Source organism: Lissotriton vulgaris, chromosome 11 (genome assembly GCF_964263255.1).
Source record: "Lissotriton vulgaris chromosome 11, aLisVul1.2, whole genome shotgun sequence".
In the NCBI taxonomy this organism is placed as follows: domain Eukaryota; kingdom Metazoa; phylum Chordata; class Amphibia; order Caudata; family Salamandridae; genus Lissotriton; species Lissotriton vulgaris.
Window position 1 is genome coordinate 1038466211 of NC_141699.1, and position 21278 is coordinate 1038487488.

The 21278-nt window shown below is 40.2% G+C and overlaps 1 protein-coding gene across 1 annotated transcript in view; it reads left to right on the forward strand.

Moving 5' to 3' along the window:
* The window catches only part of PEX5L (peroxisomal biogenesis factor 5 like), a 697369-nt gene that overhangs the window by 523199 nt on the left and 152892 nt on the right, over positions 1-21278 (forward strand). Inside the window, exon 4 of the mRNA XM_086944935.1 lies at positions 4620-4743. Coding sequence (XP_086801061.1) covers positions 4620-4743 — 124 coding nt within the window. The remainder of the gene's footprint in view (positions 1-4619; positions 4744-21278) is intronic.

The following is a 21278-nucleotide window of genomic DNA, read 5'->3' on the forward strand; positions in this document are numbered from 1 at the left end:
GGGCTCATTGAAACAGAAGAGGGCTCATTGAAACAGAAGAGGACTCATTAAAACAGAAGAGGACTCATGAAACAGAAGAGGGCTCCTTGAAACAGAAGAGGTCTCGTTGAAGCAGAAGAAGACTCATTAAAACAGAAGAGGGCTCATTGAAACAGGAGAGGACTCATTGAAACAGAAGAGGACTCATTGAAACAGAAGAGGGTTTGTTGAAACAGAAGAGGGCTCATTGAAACAGAAGAAGGCTCGTTGAAACAGAAGAGAACTCATTGAAACAGACGAGGGCTCATTGAAACAGAAGAGGACTCATTGAAACAGAAGAGGACTCATGAAACAGAAGAGGGCTCATTGAAACAGAAGTGGACTCTTTGAAGCAGAAGAGGACTCATTGAAACAGAAGAGGGTTCGTTGAAACAGAAGAGGGCTCATTGAAACAGAAGAGGACTCATTGAAACAGAAGAGGGCTCATTGAAACAGAACAGGGCTCATTGAAACAGAAGAGGGCTCGTTGAAACAGATGAGGACTCATTGAAACAGATGAGGACTCATTGAAACAGAAGAGGACTCATTGAAACAGAAGAGGACTCGTTGAAACAGAAGATGGCTCATTGAAACAGAAGAGGACTCGTTAAAACAGAAGAGGGGTCATTGAAACAGAAGAGGACTCATTGAAACAGAAGAGGGCTCATTGAAACAGAAGAGGGCTCATTGAAACAGAAGAGGACTCATTGAAACAGAAGAGGACTCATTGAAACAGAAGAGGGTTTGTTGAAACAGAAGAGGGCTCATTGAAACAGAAGAAGGCTCATTGAAACAGAAGAGGACTCGTTAAAACAGAAGAGGGGTCATTGAAACAGAAGAGGACTCATTGAAACAGAAGAGGGCTCATTGAAACAGAAGAGCACTCATTGAAACAGCAGAGGGCTCATTGAAACAGAACAGGTCTCGTTGAAACAGAACAGGGCTCATTGAAACAGAACAGGGCTCAATGAAACAGAACAGGGCTCATTGAAACAGAACAGGGCTCATTGAAACAGAAGTGACTGCTATTAGGAGAAGTGGAAGGGCAAGGGCAGTAAGGTCTGGTGAGAAGTCTGTATGACAAACTCCAAATCTTGCCTCCCTATCATAGGCACTGGAAGTATGGGTGTGGGGGTATTGCAGAACCTCCAGAAATAACATTGCTAGAGTTCAGGAAGTGAATGAGCAATAAAGATGTCTTTAGATGTGTTTTTATCTTGACACACAAAGGTCAACTGTCGGGCTACATCTTCTGAAAAATTGCTGCTTATATGGAAACTAGTGTTTACTTTTATTACACAAACTGCAAATTGAGAGGATGTTGTAAAAGTTACCTAGGTCACAAAATTGCTGGAGTACAGGAAGTGAAAAGAATGACTGTAGGATGTCAGTTTTTCTCTAACACACAATTGCATTTAAATTCCTGTTAATTAACCATACACATATTTAAAAGTATGTCAGTGATTAGGAAAGCGCAAATGAAGCACGTTTTATGCAATTCTGAAATCTGGTGGAAATAAAGATTTCAATAGGATCAAAGCAAGTCAAGGCACTTTACTTGGTGATGCTCACAGGTTAATTATTCGCTGGAGCCCAATTTCCACACACGCTATATAGCTTTACCGATAAAACTGCATGTCTGTGCAAATTTAGTAGCCATTTAAAGGAAAATGTACTGTCTACAAATGATAGTGTGCCACCTTACCAATGATCCAAACTGAACCAGCCAATACATACCACACCGACGTTGCCACTCTCTGCTGAGATGTTTCTGCAAAACATCAAGCTGTAAATATTGGGAGACAGAAATGTTGGAATTAAAATATCGTGATACAGAAATACCATGATAAAGAAATATCTTTGTCAAGAATATACATTTTTTAGACAAGTAATATAGTTTGTAAGAATATCATTTTTAATTAGGTGAATAACACTTTCAGTAATATAGTGGTAAATATTATAATTTTTAATTATTTAAATGTCTTTGAGTTCATATATTAATTTGTATTTGTTCCTGTTTGTATAATTGTTATTTTTTAAATATAGTTTGTAATTTTAAGTCATTTTGAATTCTTTTATTTATTTGTTAATATTAATTTATAGTGTTGCAGCATGTTGATAGGGATAGAGTGGGACGTTAAGTCATAATTAATGAGTAATTAATTAATCATTTTAAATTAATTAAGCGATTGATATTAACTATTTAAATTCTGCAATACTGATTTAGGTGTGGGCTGCTGTGTGTCTGGGGTAATGGGGTGGGAAGTTAATTAAGTTACAAATAATTAATTATTAATTGTTAATTAATATATTGATGATCAATTATTTAAATTGAGCTATATTTCTTTATTTTGGTTTTATTTTAGGTGTGGGTTGCTATGTTTGTAGAGGTATAGGGTGGGAAGTTAATTAAGTAATTACATAATGATGCTAAAATAATAAATAATTGTTATAATTATCTTTTAAATAGTAAATAATAAATAAAATAGTAAATAATAATGTTCAATTGATAATTAATTTTTTAATTCATTATCATGTACATTGTTTTTATTTTTAATTATAAACGCTCAGGAGGATGCCCCTGCAGAGCATTTAAACATCCAACACTGCTCCTTCTCATAAAAAAGAGACCTGGCTCTCTGGAGTGTTCCATCAATTTCTTTAATACATGCCACAAAATTCATTAAGAGGCGTGTTTCGGCATTCTCCATACTTTTCTCAATCTTATATAGTCCCCATTGCGAATGCGCCATTTAAATACAATAATTATCCATAAACATGGGAAACATACTCAGCATCACGTTTTCATCAACCATATCATCTTGATAAACTTAATGTCTTTGAAATATAAACAGTTGCATGGTGAGTATGAAAAAGTAAAAAACAATGTTCCAAGGGCAAGTGCAAGGTTTTCCCAAGTGGGGGCGACATGTCAAGTTCTTTTAGAACCTGAATCCTCAACTACGGCCGATGCCGTGCGGTGCCCTGCTCCGTATTCCTCCTGATTATATCAGCTAGGGTGGGTTTCTTCTTGGAGCCTTGTGGCCCCCACCACAGGAGCCTTCCTCCAAATGGCATCAGGCCACCGCTCCTGCCTTGCCCTGCTCTCTTACTCATTTGTAAGTTGCCGTGAAATACAGGGGAACCCGACCTTAACTTTCACATTCTCCTTTGCAGCATGTCGGCTTGCTTCCTTAATCCAGGTGGTGATCGGGAGGACACTCCGGCAGAGCGTTTAAACATCCAACGCTGCTCCTTCTCATAAAGAAAGAGACCCGGCACTCTGGAGTGGGCCCATCAATTTCTTTAATACATGCCGCAAAAACTCATTAAGAGACGTGTTTTGGCAATCTCCATGCCTTTCTCAATCTTAAATAGTCCCCATTGCGATTGCGCTGTTTAAATACAAAAATTATGTGATCCATAAACATGGAAAACATACTCAATGTAAAGTTTTAATCAACCACTTCGTCTTGATGAACCTAATGTCTTTAAAATGTCAACAGTTGCATAGTGAGTATGAAAAAGTTAAAAACATAGTTCCTAGGGCAAATACAAGTTTTTCCCCAAGTGGGGTCAACACGTCAAGTCCTTTTAGAACTTCAATCGTCACCTTCTGCCTCAGTCTCACATGCTCCTTTCCCCCAACAAACACACCGGGCCAGGGGGATGGAGATAAAAGAGTGGCTTTTAGCGATATGGTCATCAAGGACTAAAAAGGCTTGGGCAGGGTGGCCACGTGGCCCACCTCCCCTTTATTTAAATATGTGTCCCTTGAGTAGCGGGTCCCTGGAAGCTGATAACCACTCTGGAAGGGGGGCATGTGGTCCCTTTCCCTTTAATTAAAAAAAAAACAGCTTTGGGGGATGGGGTCCCCAGTGCCCTCCCAAACAGCCAACCCCACACTGCTCACGACTAAAGGGCATGCGCAGTATGGGGTTGGCTGTTTGGGGGGGAGTTGGCTGCAGGCCCTGCATCCAACCCACAGCCGTGCACGGCTGGGTTGCATTTGCGAATGGTAATTAAGTGTGACTTAACGTTAAAAAAACTAGAAATTCAATGAAGAAAACAAATGTTAAAGTAACGTTATAGTTAGCTATGATAAAATAATTTGTTTGACAAAAAAACAGAGATGTGCTAAAATAATCAAAGGTTCAATTAATGGTATAGTTTAGTGAATTTGTCATTGACAACAATTATATTTTGAACTGAAAAAAACACAGAAATGTGCCAGCTATAGTTAATTGTTCTAACCCATATTTTGCGCCCTTCCATGCACTGCTTATGACATCCCTCATGACATGTCCCATGACATCATTTATGACATCACTGATGACATATTGAATGGCATCGTTGATCGTTTGTGATCGTCCCTGTTTTCCTATCCCCAAAGTTAGCAATCTGCTTGAAGAAGGGTGAACATTGTTCTTTCCAAACCACAGACTATTACATATTTAAGACTGTCACTCTTTTTATTCTCCATCACCACCAACTTTAGATTTCTAAGATTATTCTGCCTGGCTTTGGGGTCTACCAAAGATTTTTTAGAGAATAATAACTGTGTTTCAGTGACCCTAATCAATCATGTGTTCTCTTTTCAGCTCATATCCAGAAGCAGCTGGAGAAATGGGAAGCAGTCAAATTTCGTGGAGAAAAAGGAAGTGAGGGGCACAGAGCACTGGAAAGAAAATCATCATCAAATGCAACTTCAAAGGAACTTTTGTGGTAAGCCAGCTTTAACACTATGATCAGAAGTAGAATGCAGAGTTTGTAGATTTAATGTGCTCACTTATAAAGCATGCACAACTCCCCTCTCAAGGTGCATACATCTTCAAAGGGTGTATTCATTATATTGTACTCAATATTCAAGTTGAATTTTTTTTTTAAACTGCACAGTACGTAAAAAGCATAGGCTGTCGATTTAAGTAAAGAAATAAAAACATCTGAACTCACCCCTATGGCCTTTGTTGACGTTACTTTCCCGGGAGCATTTACCACCTCAACTGTCTTCCTTGTCACAGATCCATATTCTATGGAGGTAAGTCCTCACCCCCTAGAGGGACGACATTATGGGGCTTATTTACAAGCTCCTGATGCCACCGGAGCATCACTTTTTCTGATGCTCCCGGTGGCATTACGCAATTCTCCATATTTACAAGGTGGAGCTACGCTTACCGCCACCTTGTGAATATGCCCCTTTCCATCACAGTCTGCTGCGGCACAGGGGCAGGCACTGGGTGTTTATGTGTGTGTTCCACCGCAACACCCATTGTTTTTTGACGCTGCCCCAGATTTACAAGGCTGGAGCAGCGCCAAACACTAAGGCCAGGTAATAGCTGGTCTTAGAATGGCGATAGGAGGAGAAATTATTAATCTATCAGGTTGTGCTGGGTCTATAGCTTGGGAAATTCCATGTTCAGAGGCTCTCACTTTGAAGGGTGGGCTCTTTTTGATCCTCATTTAAGTATTCCTCTCAAACTGGAACCAGTCTGGGTAAGAAAAACAATTGTAATCAGAGATTTCCGATTTTTTTAATGTTTTACTAGCTTCTGACAGTAAATTGAAAGGTGAAGTTATAAATGGAACGTGCAACATAATATAAAACTATTGTAATACTGTTGTTTATATCCTACTCCTGCCTGTATTGTCATTCTCTGCTGTGCCTCTTGTCCTTCAACAACAACCTATTCTATTCTGAGATGTGAACCGTGTCCCCAAGGACCTACCTCTTTCCTTCGTCCTCTTAAAAGTTGTGGGCCTTATTTACAAGGAATTAACGTAGCGTGGTGCCGCAAGCCTTCTGCCTGCACCGCGCTGCGTTAATTCAGAAGCAAAGGCAGGCGTAATATCTACAATGATATGACGGATCCCTTTGCTCTCCCTTATGCTGGTGCACAATTTACTGCCATGCGCGGATGCAGGCTCCCGTGCACCCTGTGTCACAGGAATGATTGTTTTTGTGCAGGAAGGGACACCTTTATGCACAAAAACGATCACAAAAGGTGAATTCCTCTCTCTACATGTGCTGCAGAATGCAGCACACAGAGAAAGAGGAAAAAAAACGAAGAGAAATGAAAACATTGCTCCTTGTTGCGCATCCCCTGGGGAGGCTTAGTATTCTGACGCATTACCAGGTGTACAATTTCTCATAAATCAGGAAATGCGGCAGAAGCCATGGGTGTTACGTTGGAACACACACAGGGACACCCATGGCATGCCCCATTCATGCAAAGTGTTGCGTGTAAAGAGGCCATATTTACAAGGACACGAAAAGCCACGCAGGTTGGCTTTACGTGTCCTTGTAAATATGGGGCAGCAAGTTGTGCCGCTGATGCGTCACAAAAAGTGACAGACCAGTAGCGCATGGGGTTTGTAAATAAGCCCCAAAATACATTGTCAAAAATCCAATGTATTAATTAATTATAATATGAAATATATAAACAATGATAGCCACATAAAACTGTGCCTAACTTAACACAAATTAAACCTGAAATTGAAATTGAGGTCACTGCGGAGCTAATTTTTAGAATAATTATTTGTCAAATTAAATATCAAAAAATATTATCTGTGGTGATAGAGGAATTAGCAGTTCACAAACTATATACGCCCATAGATGTAAATTAGCATTTTCCTTCTAAAGTGCAGGGTTGAGCCTGATATTTGTTTGTAATGAATGGCAAAGTTAACAGTTTGAAAAAAAACGTTATAATTAGGGTACATGTTAATGCATCTGGTATATAGAAAACCTAAATTTACCTACATATACCTACCTTCCTGATATTATGCTCCTCAATATTTAAGCTACAATATTTCGGCACAGCGATATTTCCCACCTGATACTCCTTCTAATAAAATATCAAGGGAGCAGGCTTGCAGTGACAGCTTTTCGAAGTTGGAGCCTAATGTACGAGAGCAGTGAAAATGTAAAATAATTCTAAATATTTATTATAAATACACAACTCAATGAAGAAAAATACTGCAGCCTAATTAACTTACTTTTGAATTAAATATTTCATTGTAATGATTATTTTAAATTAAATACATTTATTTTCCTAAGATTTAAATAAAAAAATCCCACAAAAACAATAAAGTTTATATTTATTATGCAGCAAAGATTATTCAAAGTCATGTATAGAATTATTAAAAACATATTTTTAATAAATTATTAATTATATATTTTCTGATAGATAGATAGATATACATTAAATTACATTAATGTATATATTTTGGAATTAAAACAACTTAATTTGATTTAAAATTCGTTAATTGGAACTTCTAGTTTAAGTCCCTGGCTCTTTTACTTTCTATAGGAGGTTTGACATGTGTGGAGGTAGGCATACTGCTCTGGAGTACATTTACTGTTGCTGTGAGTCTTTTATGGCTGCGGTAACTATGGAAATTACTCTATAGGGCTTTTTCTAATATGGGTGGGTGCGGGTCCCTCCCTAAACCCCTCCTTAAGCCTCCATAGCCCTTTCGCTGCTAGGCCTCTCCCCACTGTCCCCCCCCCCCTACCCCCCCCCCCCCCCCAGTGCTAAGCCTATTTTGACTATTTGAGATAGTTTGCGCTTAGACTCCATAACTTTGTTTCCACTTAAGGTATCCACTCCAATTGTGCGTCTTTTTTTCCTACCATCTTGGGGATTTCAATGGTACCCGGGTTTGTGGATTCCCCTGGAGGGGACTGAGACATTAGCTAAAATATAGCTAAATTTTGTGTTTATGGGGACAAAAGTGCTGTAGAAGAAAATGTCTGTTTGTTTTCCTGCACATGGCATCAACAAAGGGTGTGCAGAGCTAAAATGACCATCTTCCCAGCTTTCAGGAACAGGCAGACTTGATTCAGAAAACCACTTTTTTCCCATAGTTAAGCATTTTACTGGTAGATAGCCCATTTTTCTTATGTTTGTGCTTTCAACCTCCTTCCAGTTTATGGTGGAAATTGGTGTGAAACCCATGGTGGATCCCAGCAAGCTATACATTTCTGAAAACTAGACAGAATTTTGAATTCAGCAAGAGGTTTCACTTGTGTAGATTCTTCAAGGTTTTCCTAATGAAAGTAACAGTTAAAATAAAAAATATTTAAATTGAGTTGCAAAAAACAGCTTTTGTGTCTACGTTTTTATCTGTAACTTCTTTTTATTATGGCAGATTTTCAAAAGCAATATACCAATACATTTGCTGGACTCTTCTGGTTGTGGGGTTTGTAGGTTTTTCAAGAATCCGAGGTGACCAGAGCCAACAACCGAGCTGAACCTTACAATCGTTTTTCATTATGTACCGACTATACAGCAATTCATATGGTAAAATATAACGAATGGAAAAAGGGTATGAAGGAAAACTCTTTAATTCTGAAATGTCCACCAGATACTGAGTTTAGGAGCAGTCGATGTTTGTACATCACTGAAATTATGGGTATCCATTCTTGCATGTGTTTCAGATGGCATTTTTAAAAATATCTGCTTTGTTACACACTTGCTTCCATTTGAAAGGCCCAAACATAGAGATATTCAAATGGTAATAACAAATATTCTACTATTCTGTATTCCCACATATCTCCCGATAAAAATGGTACCCCACTTGTGTGACTAGGCCTTTTACCTGCAACAACAAATACCCCAAAACATGACCTGGAGACATCATATTTCACCCAGCATAATCCATGTGTTTTTTCACAAGGTGGCTAGCTTTCGATTTTAGGCACCAGCTCAACCGGCACCTAGGCAAACCTATGAATCCAGCACATCGTGGAAAAATAGATACCTGTGGAAGTCCAGGGTGTGGTGACTTGCGTGACTCTCACCAGGCTTTTTTACCAAGAAAACCTGTGCAGAGCTCAAACTTTGCCAAAACACACATTTTCATTGCATTTCTGTGTGAAAAAGCACTAGAATCAGCAGGCAGTCACAAATTTCCTACCACCCAGCTTTCCTCCAAGTCCCCCGAGAAAAAATGTGCCTTACTTGTGTAGGTAGGCCAAGTGCCAGCAACAGGGTAGGGCCCAAAACATATTGTGGAGGCATCAAAATTATTTATTACAAAACAACCTGCTTTTGCAAGGGAGGGCACCAGCATTTTTGGGCTCAATGACCGTCTAGGGAAACCTACCAAACCCAGACATTTCTGAAAAGCAGACGCCTGGAGGAGACCAGGAAGCTGTGGCTTGTGTTGAAAATCACAGTCTATGTCAATAAACTCCATTTATGTAAAGTGTCTTTAAATGTGTAATATGCATACCTCAAACCTTTGGGTTCTAGCCAGCCCTCCTGGACCTATTTTGGACACCTTTGATCTAAACGGTATTGTCCTATGCTGTGTTCAGATTTCTTCTTAAGTATTTGTTTTTTAGACTAGTTTTTAATGTAATATCCTTTCTCACTGAATTATAAATTCAGGCTCCAACCTCAAACAAGGAAGTCTTTCCAATCAATCACATATTCAGATTTGGAAAGTGCATAGCTGCCAACCAGTTGTCCCAGCGCTCTAAGCAAAAAATGGAACCAACAGGAGCGAATGATCATTGGCTAAATAGCCAAGTCTTCAATTGTTTCCTAAACTGGTTTTCATTAGTAGTTTCATGAAGGGAGAGCGGCATCTCATTCCAAGCCTTGGCAGCCACGTAGGGAAAAGAGCAGTCTCCCTGTGTCTTAATTCGAAACATCGGGTCTTTGAGTGTAAAGCTTTCCCTGATCTAAGAGGATGGCTAAGCATTTATTGACAAAGGCTCCTACAGAGATACTTAGAAGCAATGCTATAAAAAGACAGGAAGGTAATAACCAGGTCTTTGAAAATAAAATGTTTCGTGATAGGGAGTCAGTGATGTTCTTTGAGACAAGATTTTACCGATTCATTCCATCTAGTGATATACATTTAATTGGAGGAGGCAGCCCTCATAGTAAATTGAGTGCTCATCTTATGTGACTCATATCGAACCGATCTTTGGCAAAAATAATTTCTCTTGTTAGGTTGCAGGTATAAATAGCGTACATTAACACCTAAGTAACAATTGTGAGAAATGTAGTTATTGGTTGGGTAAATAACCTCGTCAAGCAACAACCACAATCCTCATCAGGGTGAACCACAAAAGTCACCAAATTAATCTGCTTAACCCTCTGGTATCTTGGCACAAAGCATTCAGGCTTAACTTACAGGCAATGTGTAAAGTATTTATGCAGCACATCAATAGTTATATTGTAAAGACACTAGACAAGAAAAATCCCATACGAATCTGGAAACATAGACTATGTTTTAATAAACAGTTTGCAACCAAAACAACAAACATCCAATCAGTAGAACTGAAGATACTGAATTTTAAAGACGTAAATAAAATTAGCGCCCAAACGGTGCAAAGCAGAGGATTGTACCTTATCTGCGTTGCTTTGCATGGCTTTGCATGGCTTGGCATCATATAGCCTTGGTTCTATGAAGCTGTGCGGTAAGGCTTTGGTTCTGATAAAGCTGTGCAGCTCTATGTAGAGGCTTTGCTGTGCTTTGAGTCACTTCACACCAGATTTGATGGAACCTTCAGTTAGGCCAGAAGGAGTACTCTCTTATACCAGCCAAGCACCCAGATCCAAGGGAGGCACCTTTTGGGGATCAGGAACTCGCTCAGGCAGGTACAGTTGCAGGTCCAGTGCAGCAGGTCAGCTGGTCAGTTGCAGAGAGACCTCTGGAGCTTGTTATGTCCCTGTGGCTCAGAACAGCATGTCAGCCATATGGCCTTTGGAGTTACTGTGCCGGGATGAAGTGAGGAGGTCCAGTCTTCATTCTCAGAGTGCACAACAGCCCTCAAGCAGCAGGACAGTCCTCTGGCAGCGAGACAGTCCTTCATCTATAGTATCCACTGGTCCAGGAGTGTAGTAAAGAGTGCTTCCAAGGGTCATATTTTTATATCTGATGCCAGCTTTGAAGTGGAAGAAGCTTCTAGAGTTTTCCCCACACAAATGATACTTCCTCCCTACCCTGATACTAGGATGTCTGGGTACACAAAAGGCTAGAATGAAGTCCTTCATGAATACAGGAGGCAGCACCTATTGAAGTGCAAGTGTGATAGGTGACAGGTCCACCCCTACCCATCTTGCCAGAATGGCCCATCCTGCCAACATTCAGTCCCCCTTTGTGACACTGTCTGAGAGGAATACACATAGGCCAACCACACCTAGTCACGTGAACCTGAATACAGGCTGCAGGCATCAAATGACAACTTTCTAAAAGTACTGCTGAATGTGCACAATTGCTTGAGTTTTTACCAATTCTTAAACCATATTCGTCCGTTTTACTCCTTGACTTTACAAATTTATCATCTTTGTTCTTCTGTTTTAATTTGAGTCCACACGCTGAAGTTATATATGCTATTTCCGAGTTTTTACTGTTCAGCTGCGTCTATCCAGACTTTAAGAATGAACAGGACTAGAGCATAAATTCATTTCAGGCAGTGTTTATTTTAAAAATACCCAATGCATTTCGGGCTCAACGCCCTTCGTCGGGGGTCTCTGTAAACAAATAAAGATAATCACAGTCACCACTTGATTATAGCATCACCAACTACTCAAACCATTTTGATTTAAAATTATTCTGCTTTTTCAAGGAATCATCTATACATATAAAAGGCTTTGCGCGTCAGTTCTGTGCATTACGAGTCTCCCTGTGTATGCGGCGCATTCATTAATTTGTTCCTGCTTATTCAAATCCTTGTCACATTAACATCATCCTAGTTGTAGAAACCTCCCCATTATGCAATTCATTACATTCGATTTAAGCAGTAAAAACCTCCCTATTGCCCGGTTCCTTACATGCAAGTTGCTCACAAATGCCTTTCTAGTATACCCTAATGCTTTCTTGCTAGTGTGCCAGTCGCAGTCTCTCCATATTCAAAACCCTCTACATTCACCTTTCTCTTAGATCGTGACCCGTTTCCATATCGCCGTAGCTTCCCCATAATGGTTAAGCGAATGCTTCTCTCTCTGTTCCCTCCCCTCTATCATAATGCTTTAACGCCAGACCCAACTACCGCACTGTGTCCTACTTGTAACATACCTGCCTTCTGTTGTTAAAAAAACCGCACGTTCTTCATCCGTTAAAACTGCCTCAACTCCCTTCGTGAAAGGCTTCCTTTTAACCCTGGTTACAACATCTTAACTAAGCACCCTGTTTCAATTTCCCGCCCTCCAGGTGTCCCTCGTTACATGCGCGAAACACTACAATTCCCAAGATGCAGTTCAAAAAAATGGTTGTGACAGTTTAGTGCAACTCTCGGTGATATGACCAACTTTAAAACAATGGTATGCCATGTGGCTCTCAACACATAACGTGTAAATATAAAATGTCATTATTCGTCTACAAAAAGTCTTTTGAGCGTCCTTGACACTGTCCTCTATGAACCTCCTCGATGTTGCTGGCGCGCAGACTCATTTTTATAATCCTCTTTTCTTCTGTATTCTTAATCTTCTTCTTTGGGTGCTATCCTGTTGTAGGGCATGCTTGATTAACTGCACTGTAAATGGGGGGTCAGGATGCACACCTCGTAATTCAGTTTATCAAAATTATGTTCTTTCATCTCATGTTTGCGTGCTGATTGAATGTAGTGCCATGCCCTAACGGCACTAAAGTTAACAACCTCACTGTAAGGGGGGCTACATCTAGCCCCAAACAAACGCACTGCTGAATGTGCACAATTGCTTGAGTTTTTACCAATTCTTAAACCATATTCGTCCGTTTTACTCCTTGACTTTACAAATTTATCATCTTTGTTCTTCTGTTTTAATTTGAGTCCACACGCTGAAGTTATATATGCTATTTCCGAGTTTTTACTGTTCAGCTGCGTCTATCCAGACTTTAAGAATGAACAGGACTAGAGCATAAATTCATTTCAGGCAGTGTTTATTTTAAAAATACCCAATGCATTTCGGGCTCAACGCCCTTCGTCGGGGGTCTCTGTAAACAAATAAAGATAATCACAGTCACCACTTGATTATAGCATCACCAACTACTCAAACCATTTTGATTTAAAATTATTCTGCTTTTTCAAGGAATCATCTATACATATAAAAGGCTTTGCGCGTCAGTTCTGTGCATTACGAGTCTCCCTGTGTATGCGGCGCATTCATTAATTTGTTCCTGCTTATTCAAATCCTTGTCACATTAACATCATCCTAGTTGTAGAAACCTCCCCATTATGCAATTCATTACATTCGATTTAAGCAGTAAAAACCTCCCTATTGCCCGGTTCCTTACATGCAAGTTGCTCACAAATGCCTTTCTAGTATACCCTAATGCTTTCTTGCTAGTGTGCCAGTCGCAGTCTCTCCATATTCAAAACCCTCTACATTCACCTTTCTCTTAGATCGTGACCCGTTTCCATATCGCCGTAGCTTCCCCATAATGGTTAAGCGAATGCTTCTCTCTCTGTTCCCTCCCCTCTATCATAATGCTTTAACGCCAGACCCAACTACCGCACTGTGTCCTACTTGTAACATACCTGCCTTCTGTTGTTAAAAAAACCGCACGTTCTTCATCCGTTAAAACTGCCTCAACTCCCTTCGTGAAAGGCTTCCTTTTAACCCTGGTTACAACATCTTAACTAAACACCCTGTTTCAATTTCCCGCCCTCCAGGTGTCCCTCGTTACATGCGCGAAACACTACAATTCCCAAGATGCAGTTCAAAAAAATGGTTGTGACAGTTTAGTGCAACTCTCGGTGATATGACCAACTTTAAAACAATGGTATGCCATGTGGCTCTCAACACATAACGTGTAAATATAAAATGTCATTATTCGTCTACAAAAAGTCTTTTGAGCGTCCTTGACACTGTCCTCTATGAACCTCCTCGATGTTGCTGGCGCGCAGACTCATTTTTATAATCCTCTTTTCTTCTGTATTCTTAATCTTCTTCTTTGGGTGCTATCCTGTTGTAGGGCATGCTTGATTAACTGCACTGTAAATGGGGGGTCAGGATGCACACCTCGTAATTCAGTTTATCAAAATTATGTTCTTTCATCTCATGTTTGCGTGCTGATTGGATGTAGTGCCATGCCCTAACGGCACTAAAGTTAACAACCTCACTGTAAGGGGGGCTACATCTAGCCCCAAACAAACGCACTGCTGAATGTGCACAATTGCTTGAGTTTTTACCAATTCTTAAACCATATTCGTCCGTTTTACTCCTTGACTTTACAAATTTATCATCTTTGTTCTTCTGTTTTAATTTGAGTCCACACGCTGAAGTTATATATGCTATTTCCGAGTTTTTACTGTTCAGCTGCGTCTATCCAGACTTTAAGAATGAACAGGACTAGAGCATAAATTCATTTCAGGCAGTGTTTATTTTAAAAATACCCAATGCATTTCGGGCTCAACGCCCTTCGTCGGGGGTCTCTGTAAACAAATAAAGATAATCACAGTCACCACTTGATTATAGCATCACCAACTACTCAAACCATTTTGATTTAAAATTATTCTGCTTTTTCAAGGAATCATCTATACATATAAAAGGCTTTGCGCGTCAGTTCTGTGCATTACGAGTCTCCCTGTGTATGCGGCGCATTCATTAATTTGTTCCTGCTTATTCAAATCCTTGTCACATTAACATCATCCTAGTTGTAGAAACCTCCCCATTATGCAATTCATTACATTCGATTTAAGCAGTAAAAACCTCCCTATTGCCCGGTTCCTTACATGCAAGTTGCTCACAAATGCCTTTCTAGTATACCCTAATGCTTTCTTGCTAGTGTGCCAGTCGCAGTCTCTCCATATTCAAAACCCTCTACATTCACCTTTCTCTTAGATCGTGACCCGTTTCCATATCGCCGTAGCTTCCCCATAATGGTTAAGCGAATGCTTCTCTCTCTGTTCCCTCCCCTCTATCATAATGCTTTAACGCCAGACCCAACTACCGCACTGTGTCCTACTTGTAACATACCTGCCTTCTGTTGTTAAAAAAACCGCACGTTCTTCATCCGTTAAAACTGCCTCAACTCCCTTCGTGAAAGGCTTCCTTTTAACCCTGGTTACAACATCTTAACTAAGCACCCTGTTTCAATTTCCCGCCCTCCAGGTGTCCCTCGTTACATGTGCGAAACACTACAATTCCCAAGATGCAGTTCAAAAAAATGGTTGTGACAGTTTAGTGCAACTCTCGGTGATATGACCAACTTTAAAACAATGGTATGCCATGTGGCTCTCAACACATAACGTGTAAATATAAAATGTCATTATTCGTCTACAAAAAGTCTTTTGAGCGTCCTTGACACTGTCCTCTATGAACCTCCTCGATGTTGCTGGCGCGCAGACTCATTTTTATAATCCTCTTTTCTTCTGTATTCTCAATCTTCTTCTTTGGGTGCTATCCTGTTGTAGGGCATGCTTGATTAACTGCACTGTAAATGGGGGGTCAGGATGCACACCTCGTAATTCAGTTTATCAAAATTATGTTCTTTCATCTCATGTTTGCGTGCTGATTGGATGTAGTGCCATGCCCTAACGGCACTAAAGTTAACAACCTCACTGTAAGGGGGGCTACATCTAGCCCCAAACAAACGCACTGCTGAATGTGCACAATTGCTTGAGTTTTTACCAATTCTTAAACCATATTCGTCCGTTTTACTCCTTGACTTTACAAATTTATCATCTTTGTTCTTCTGTTTTAATTTGAGTCCACACGCTGAAGTTATATATGCTATTTCCGAGTTTTTACTGTTCAGCTGCGTCTATCCAGACTTTAAGAATGAACAGGACTAGAGCATAAATTCATTTCAGGCAGTGTTTATTTTAAAAATACCCAATGCATTTCGGGCTCAACGCCCTTTGTCGGGGGTCTCTGTAAACAAATAAAGATAATCACAGTCACCACTTGATTATAGCATCACCAACTACTCAAACCATTTTGATTTAAAATTATTCTGCTTTTTCAAGGAATCATCTATACATATAAAAGGCTTTGCGCGTCAGTTCTGTGCATTACGAGTCTCCCTGTGTATGCGGCGCATTCATTAATTTGTTCCTGCTTATTCAAATCCTTGTCACATTAACATCATCCTAGTTGTAGAAACCTCCCCATTATGCAATTCATTACATTCGATTTAAGCAGTAAAAACCTCCCTATTGCCCGGTTCCTTACATGCAAGTTGCTCACAAATGCCTTTCTAGTATACCCTAATGCTTTCTTGCTAGTGTGCCAGTCGCAGTCTCTCCATATTCAAAACCCTCTACATTCACCTTTCTCTTAGATCGTGACCCGTTTCCATATCGCCGTAGCTTCCCCATAATGGTTAAGCGAATGCTTCTCTCTCTGTTCCCTCCCCTCTATCATAATGCTTTAACGCCAGACCCAACTACCGCACTGTGTCCTACTTGTAACATACCTGCCTTCTGTTGTTAAAAAAACCGCACGTTCTTCATCCGTTAAAACTGCCTCAACTCCCTTCGTGAAAGGCTTCCTTTTAACCCTGGTTACAACATCTTAACTAAGCACCCTGTTTCAATTTCCCGCCCTCCAGGTGTCCCTCGTTACATGCGCGAAACACTACAATTCCCAAGATGCAGTTCAAAAAAATGGTTGTGACAGTTTAGTGCAACTCTCGGTGATATGACCAACTTTAAAACAATGGTATGCCATGTGGCTCTCAACACATAACGTGTAAATATAAAATGTCATTATTCGTCTACAAAAAGTCTTTTGAGACGTTATGTGTTGAGAGCCACATGGCATACCATTGTTTTAAAGTTGGTCATATCACCGAGAGTTGCACTAAACTGTCACAACCATTTTTTTGAACTGCATCTTGGGAATTGTAGTGTTTCGCGCATGTAACGAGGGACACCTGGAGGGCGGGAAATTGAAACAGGGTGCTTAGTTAAGATGTTGTAACCAGGGTTAAAAGGAAGCCTTTCACGAAGGGAGTTGAGGCAGTTTTAACGGATGAAGAACGTGCGGTTTTTTTAACAACAGAAGGCAGGTATGTTACAAGTAGGACACAGTGCGGTAGTTGGGTCTGGCGTTAAAGCATTATGATAGAGGGGAGGGAACAGAGAGAGAAGCATTCGCTTAACCATTATGGGGAAGCTACGGCGATATGGAAACGGGTCACGATCTAAGAGAAAGGTGAATGTAGAGGGTTTTGAATATGGAGAGACTGCGACTGGCACACTAGCAAGAAAGCATTAGGGTATACTAGAAAGGCATTTGTGAGCAACTTGCATGTAAGGAACCGGGCAATAGGGAGGTTTTTACTGCTTAAATCGAATGTAATGAATTGCATAATGGGGAGGTTTCTACAACTAGGATGATGTTAATGTGACAAGGATTTGAATAAGCAGGAACAAATTAATGAATGCGCCGCATACACAGGGAGACTCGTAATGCACAGAACTGACGCGCAAAGCCTTTTATATGTATAGATGATTCCTTGAAAAAGCAGAATAATTTTAAATCAAAATGGTTTGAGTAGTTGGTGATGCTATAATCAAGTGGTGACTGTGATTATCTTTATTTGTTTACAGAGACCCCCGACGAAGGGCGTTGAGCCCGAAATGCATTGGGTATTTTTAAAATAAACACTGCCTGAAATGAATTTATGCTCTAGTCCTGTTCATTCTTAAAGTCTGGATAGACGCAGCTGAACAGTAAAAACTCGGAAATAGCATATATAACTTCAGCGTGTGGACTCAAATTAAAACAGAAGAACAAAGATGATAAATTTGTAAAGTCAAGGAGTAAAACGGACGAATATGGTTTAAGAATTGGTAAAAACTCAAGCAATTGTGCACATTCAGCAGTGCGTTTGTTTGGGGCTAGATGTAGCCCCCCTTACAGTGAGGTTGTTAACTTTAGTGCCGTTAGGGCATGGCACTACATCCAATCAGCACGCAAACATGAGATGAAAGAACATAATTTTGATAAACTGAATTACGAGGTGTGCATCCTGACCCCCCATTTACAGTGCAGTTAATCAAGCATGCCCTACAACAGGATAGCACCCAAAGAAGAAGATTAAGAATACAGAAGAAAAGAGGATTATAAAAATGAGTCTGCGCGCCAGCAACATCGAGGAGGTTCATAGAGGACAGTGTCAAGGACGCTCAAAAGACTTTTTGTAGACGAATAATGACATTTTATATTTACACGTTATGTGTTGAGAGCCACATGGCATACCATTGTTTTAAAGTTGGTCATATCACCGAGAGTTGCACTAAACTGTCACAACCATTTTTTTGAACTGCATCTTGGGAATTGTAGTGTTTCGCGCATGTAACGAGGGACACCTGGAGGGCGGGAAATTGAAACAGGGTGCTTAGTTAAGATGTTGTAACCAGGGTTAAAAGGAAGCCTTTCACGAAGGGAGTTGAGGCAGTTTTAACGGATGAAGAACGTGCGGTTTTTTTAACAACAGAAGGCAGGTATGTTACAAGTAGGACACAGTGCGGTAGTTGGGTCTGGCGTTAAAGCATTATGATAGAGGGGAGGGAACAGAGAGAGAAGCATTCGCTTAACCATTATGGGGAAGCTACGGCGATATGGAAACGGGTCACGATCTAAGAGAAAGGTGAATGTAGAGGGTTTTGAATATGGAGAGACTGCGACTGGCACACTAGCAAGAAAGCATTAGGGTATACTAGAAAGGCATTTGTGAGCAACTTGCATGTAAGGAACCGGGCAATAGGGAGGTTTTTACTGCTTAAATCGAATGTAATGAATTGCATAATGGGGAGGTTTCTACAACTAGGATGATGTTAATGTGACAAGGATTTGAATAAGCAGGAACAAATTAATGAATGCGCCGCATACACAGGGAGACTCGTAATGCACAGAACTGACGCGCAAAGCCTTTTATATGTATAGATGATTCCTTGAAAAAGCAGAATAATTTTAAATCAAAATGGTTTGAGTAGTTGGTGATGCTATAATCAAGTGGTGACTGTGATTATCTTTATTTGTTTACAGAGACCCCCGACGAAGGGCGTTGAGCCCGAAATGCATTGGGTATTTTTAAAATAAACACTGCCTGAAATGAATTTATGCTCTAGTCCTGTTCATTCTTAAAGTCTGGATAGACGCAGCTGAACAGTAAAAACTCGGAAATAGCATATATAACTTCAGCGTGTGGACTCAAATTAAAACAGAAGAACAAAGATGATAAATTTGTAAAGTCAAGGAGTAAAACGGACGAATATGGTTTAAGAATTGGTAAAAACTCAAGCAATTGTGCACATTCAGCAGTGCGTTTGTTTGGGGCTAGATGTAGCCCCCCTTACAGTGAGGTTGTTAACTTTAGTGCCGTTAGGGCATGGCACTACATCCAATCAGCACGCAAACATGAGATGAAAGAACATAATTTTGATAAACTGAATTACGAGGTGTGCATCCTGACCCCCCATTTATAGTGCAACTTTCTAAAAGTGGCATTTTCTGATTTGGGGCTTAATGTCTGACTTTATCAATAAAAAGGGTGTTAAATTACAATTTCTTCAGTGTAAACATTACATTCCTATCTGCTCCCAATTACAAGTTATCTCTTATTAAATGTAATAAGGTAACCGAATGGGAGAGATAGGCCTTAAAGTAGGCCTTGCAGTAGTAAAAAACTACCAGTACATATAAAACTTAAAAGTACATGTCAAACGTTTTAAATGACCGGCACACTGCCCTATGGGATGCTTAGAGACCAACCTAGGGGTGACATATGTAACAAAAAGGAAGGTTTAGGCCAAGCAAAAGGTTTATATTGCCAGGTCCTAATGGCAGTTTAATCTGCATAACCATGATACAATGGCAGTACTGAGAAATGTTTCAAAGCTATTTAAGAGAGAGGCACAATAAGTGCTGTAGCTCTACTAGTGCAAAAAGAACAATTGATGGACAGAATGCAGAACAATGTCATACATTTACCCCAGTACAGAGATCTGTTTTTTTTTCTCCCCATGCCATTCCAGTTTGAACCCAGCCATGTACAAATCAGTCTCAACCCTGCGCCCAATGGGAACAGTCCAGCCGGAACTGTCAGGCCAGGTCCTCCCAGGACTGGAAACTTGCATCCTAGGAGCATTTAATTTACAGGGCCTGGGTATATGTAGTTTCCTGATTTATATTAAAAAGAAATATGATCCAGTAAATTTGAGATGAGGATGTTCTTTCCCCAAACACCATTCGTACTGTGTATTACGATTGCAAAGATGCCTCATATGTTTTTTGTTTCATATTCGGAGGCCCTAACCAGTGAAGCAGATAGGTTTGAATTGTTTTTTGCAAACCAACAAAATAAGATTATTAGATGATGTGGCTCGCGAAAAAATATGGTTGAGCACTTTCACTCTGTATTCCTCATGACAGACCAGAGCTTTTAGCATTTTTCAAAGTATGTACTTTCTGCACTTTTCATGATTTATCCCTGCAGGTGTTCACATAGATTTTTGCAGCTGCTTCTGTTTTTACAGATGAGAAAATTAAATTGATGTAAAATAATGCCTGTTTTGAAGTTACTGACCCAACTTACTGGCATAGCTATCAATAATGCAGCAGGTGCAGTAGTACCGGGTCTCACAGGAGTGAGGACGGGAGTGAGAACTTTTAATCATTATTTATTTAGTCCTTATCAGATGAGGACAAATCACATTTATAAAATAAAATCTAAAAATACAAATTTTCCCTCCTCTGAGCTTTAATTCGCTGGCGATAGTATTGGAGCCAAAGTATCATATTGATTACCTATGTTCCCTGTAGGGTGTGCGCGTGCATGTGTACGCACCCTACTGTTTCCAGGCACGCAGGGCCTCTGCTGGAGTGTACATCAATCGAAATACTTTTTAAATCAGTAGTGTTAAAGGAAGCTTTCTTTTGGTGCACACTGTTGTAGGAGCAGTACACCTGCTCTTCCATAACTGTTCTGATGGGGATCTCTGGAAGGGAAAAGTATGACTTTAGGGGCAGGCAGCTGTTACCAATGCCATGTGCTCACCTGCTCCCCTGCTGGTGTGAATTGCATTCTTATGTAGATGCACTTAAGACCTTTACACACCCTTTCAAACCTGATTCCTTGTCAGCAAGCTTTCATGCAGCTTCTCCTGTGTTATGGCCAGAGGTGCTGACTTTGGAGAAGATAAACGAGATATGAGTATCAGCATTGGCTCAACATGCTGTGATTCTAGGCAAATCAATTCATCTCCCCGTGTTCACAAAAACAATGTACATGGTGCTCATGTTAATGCCTTGCCTTAAATAAAAACAGCTGAAAAATGCCCAGAGCAGTAAAATCAGGGCATTAGCACA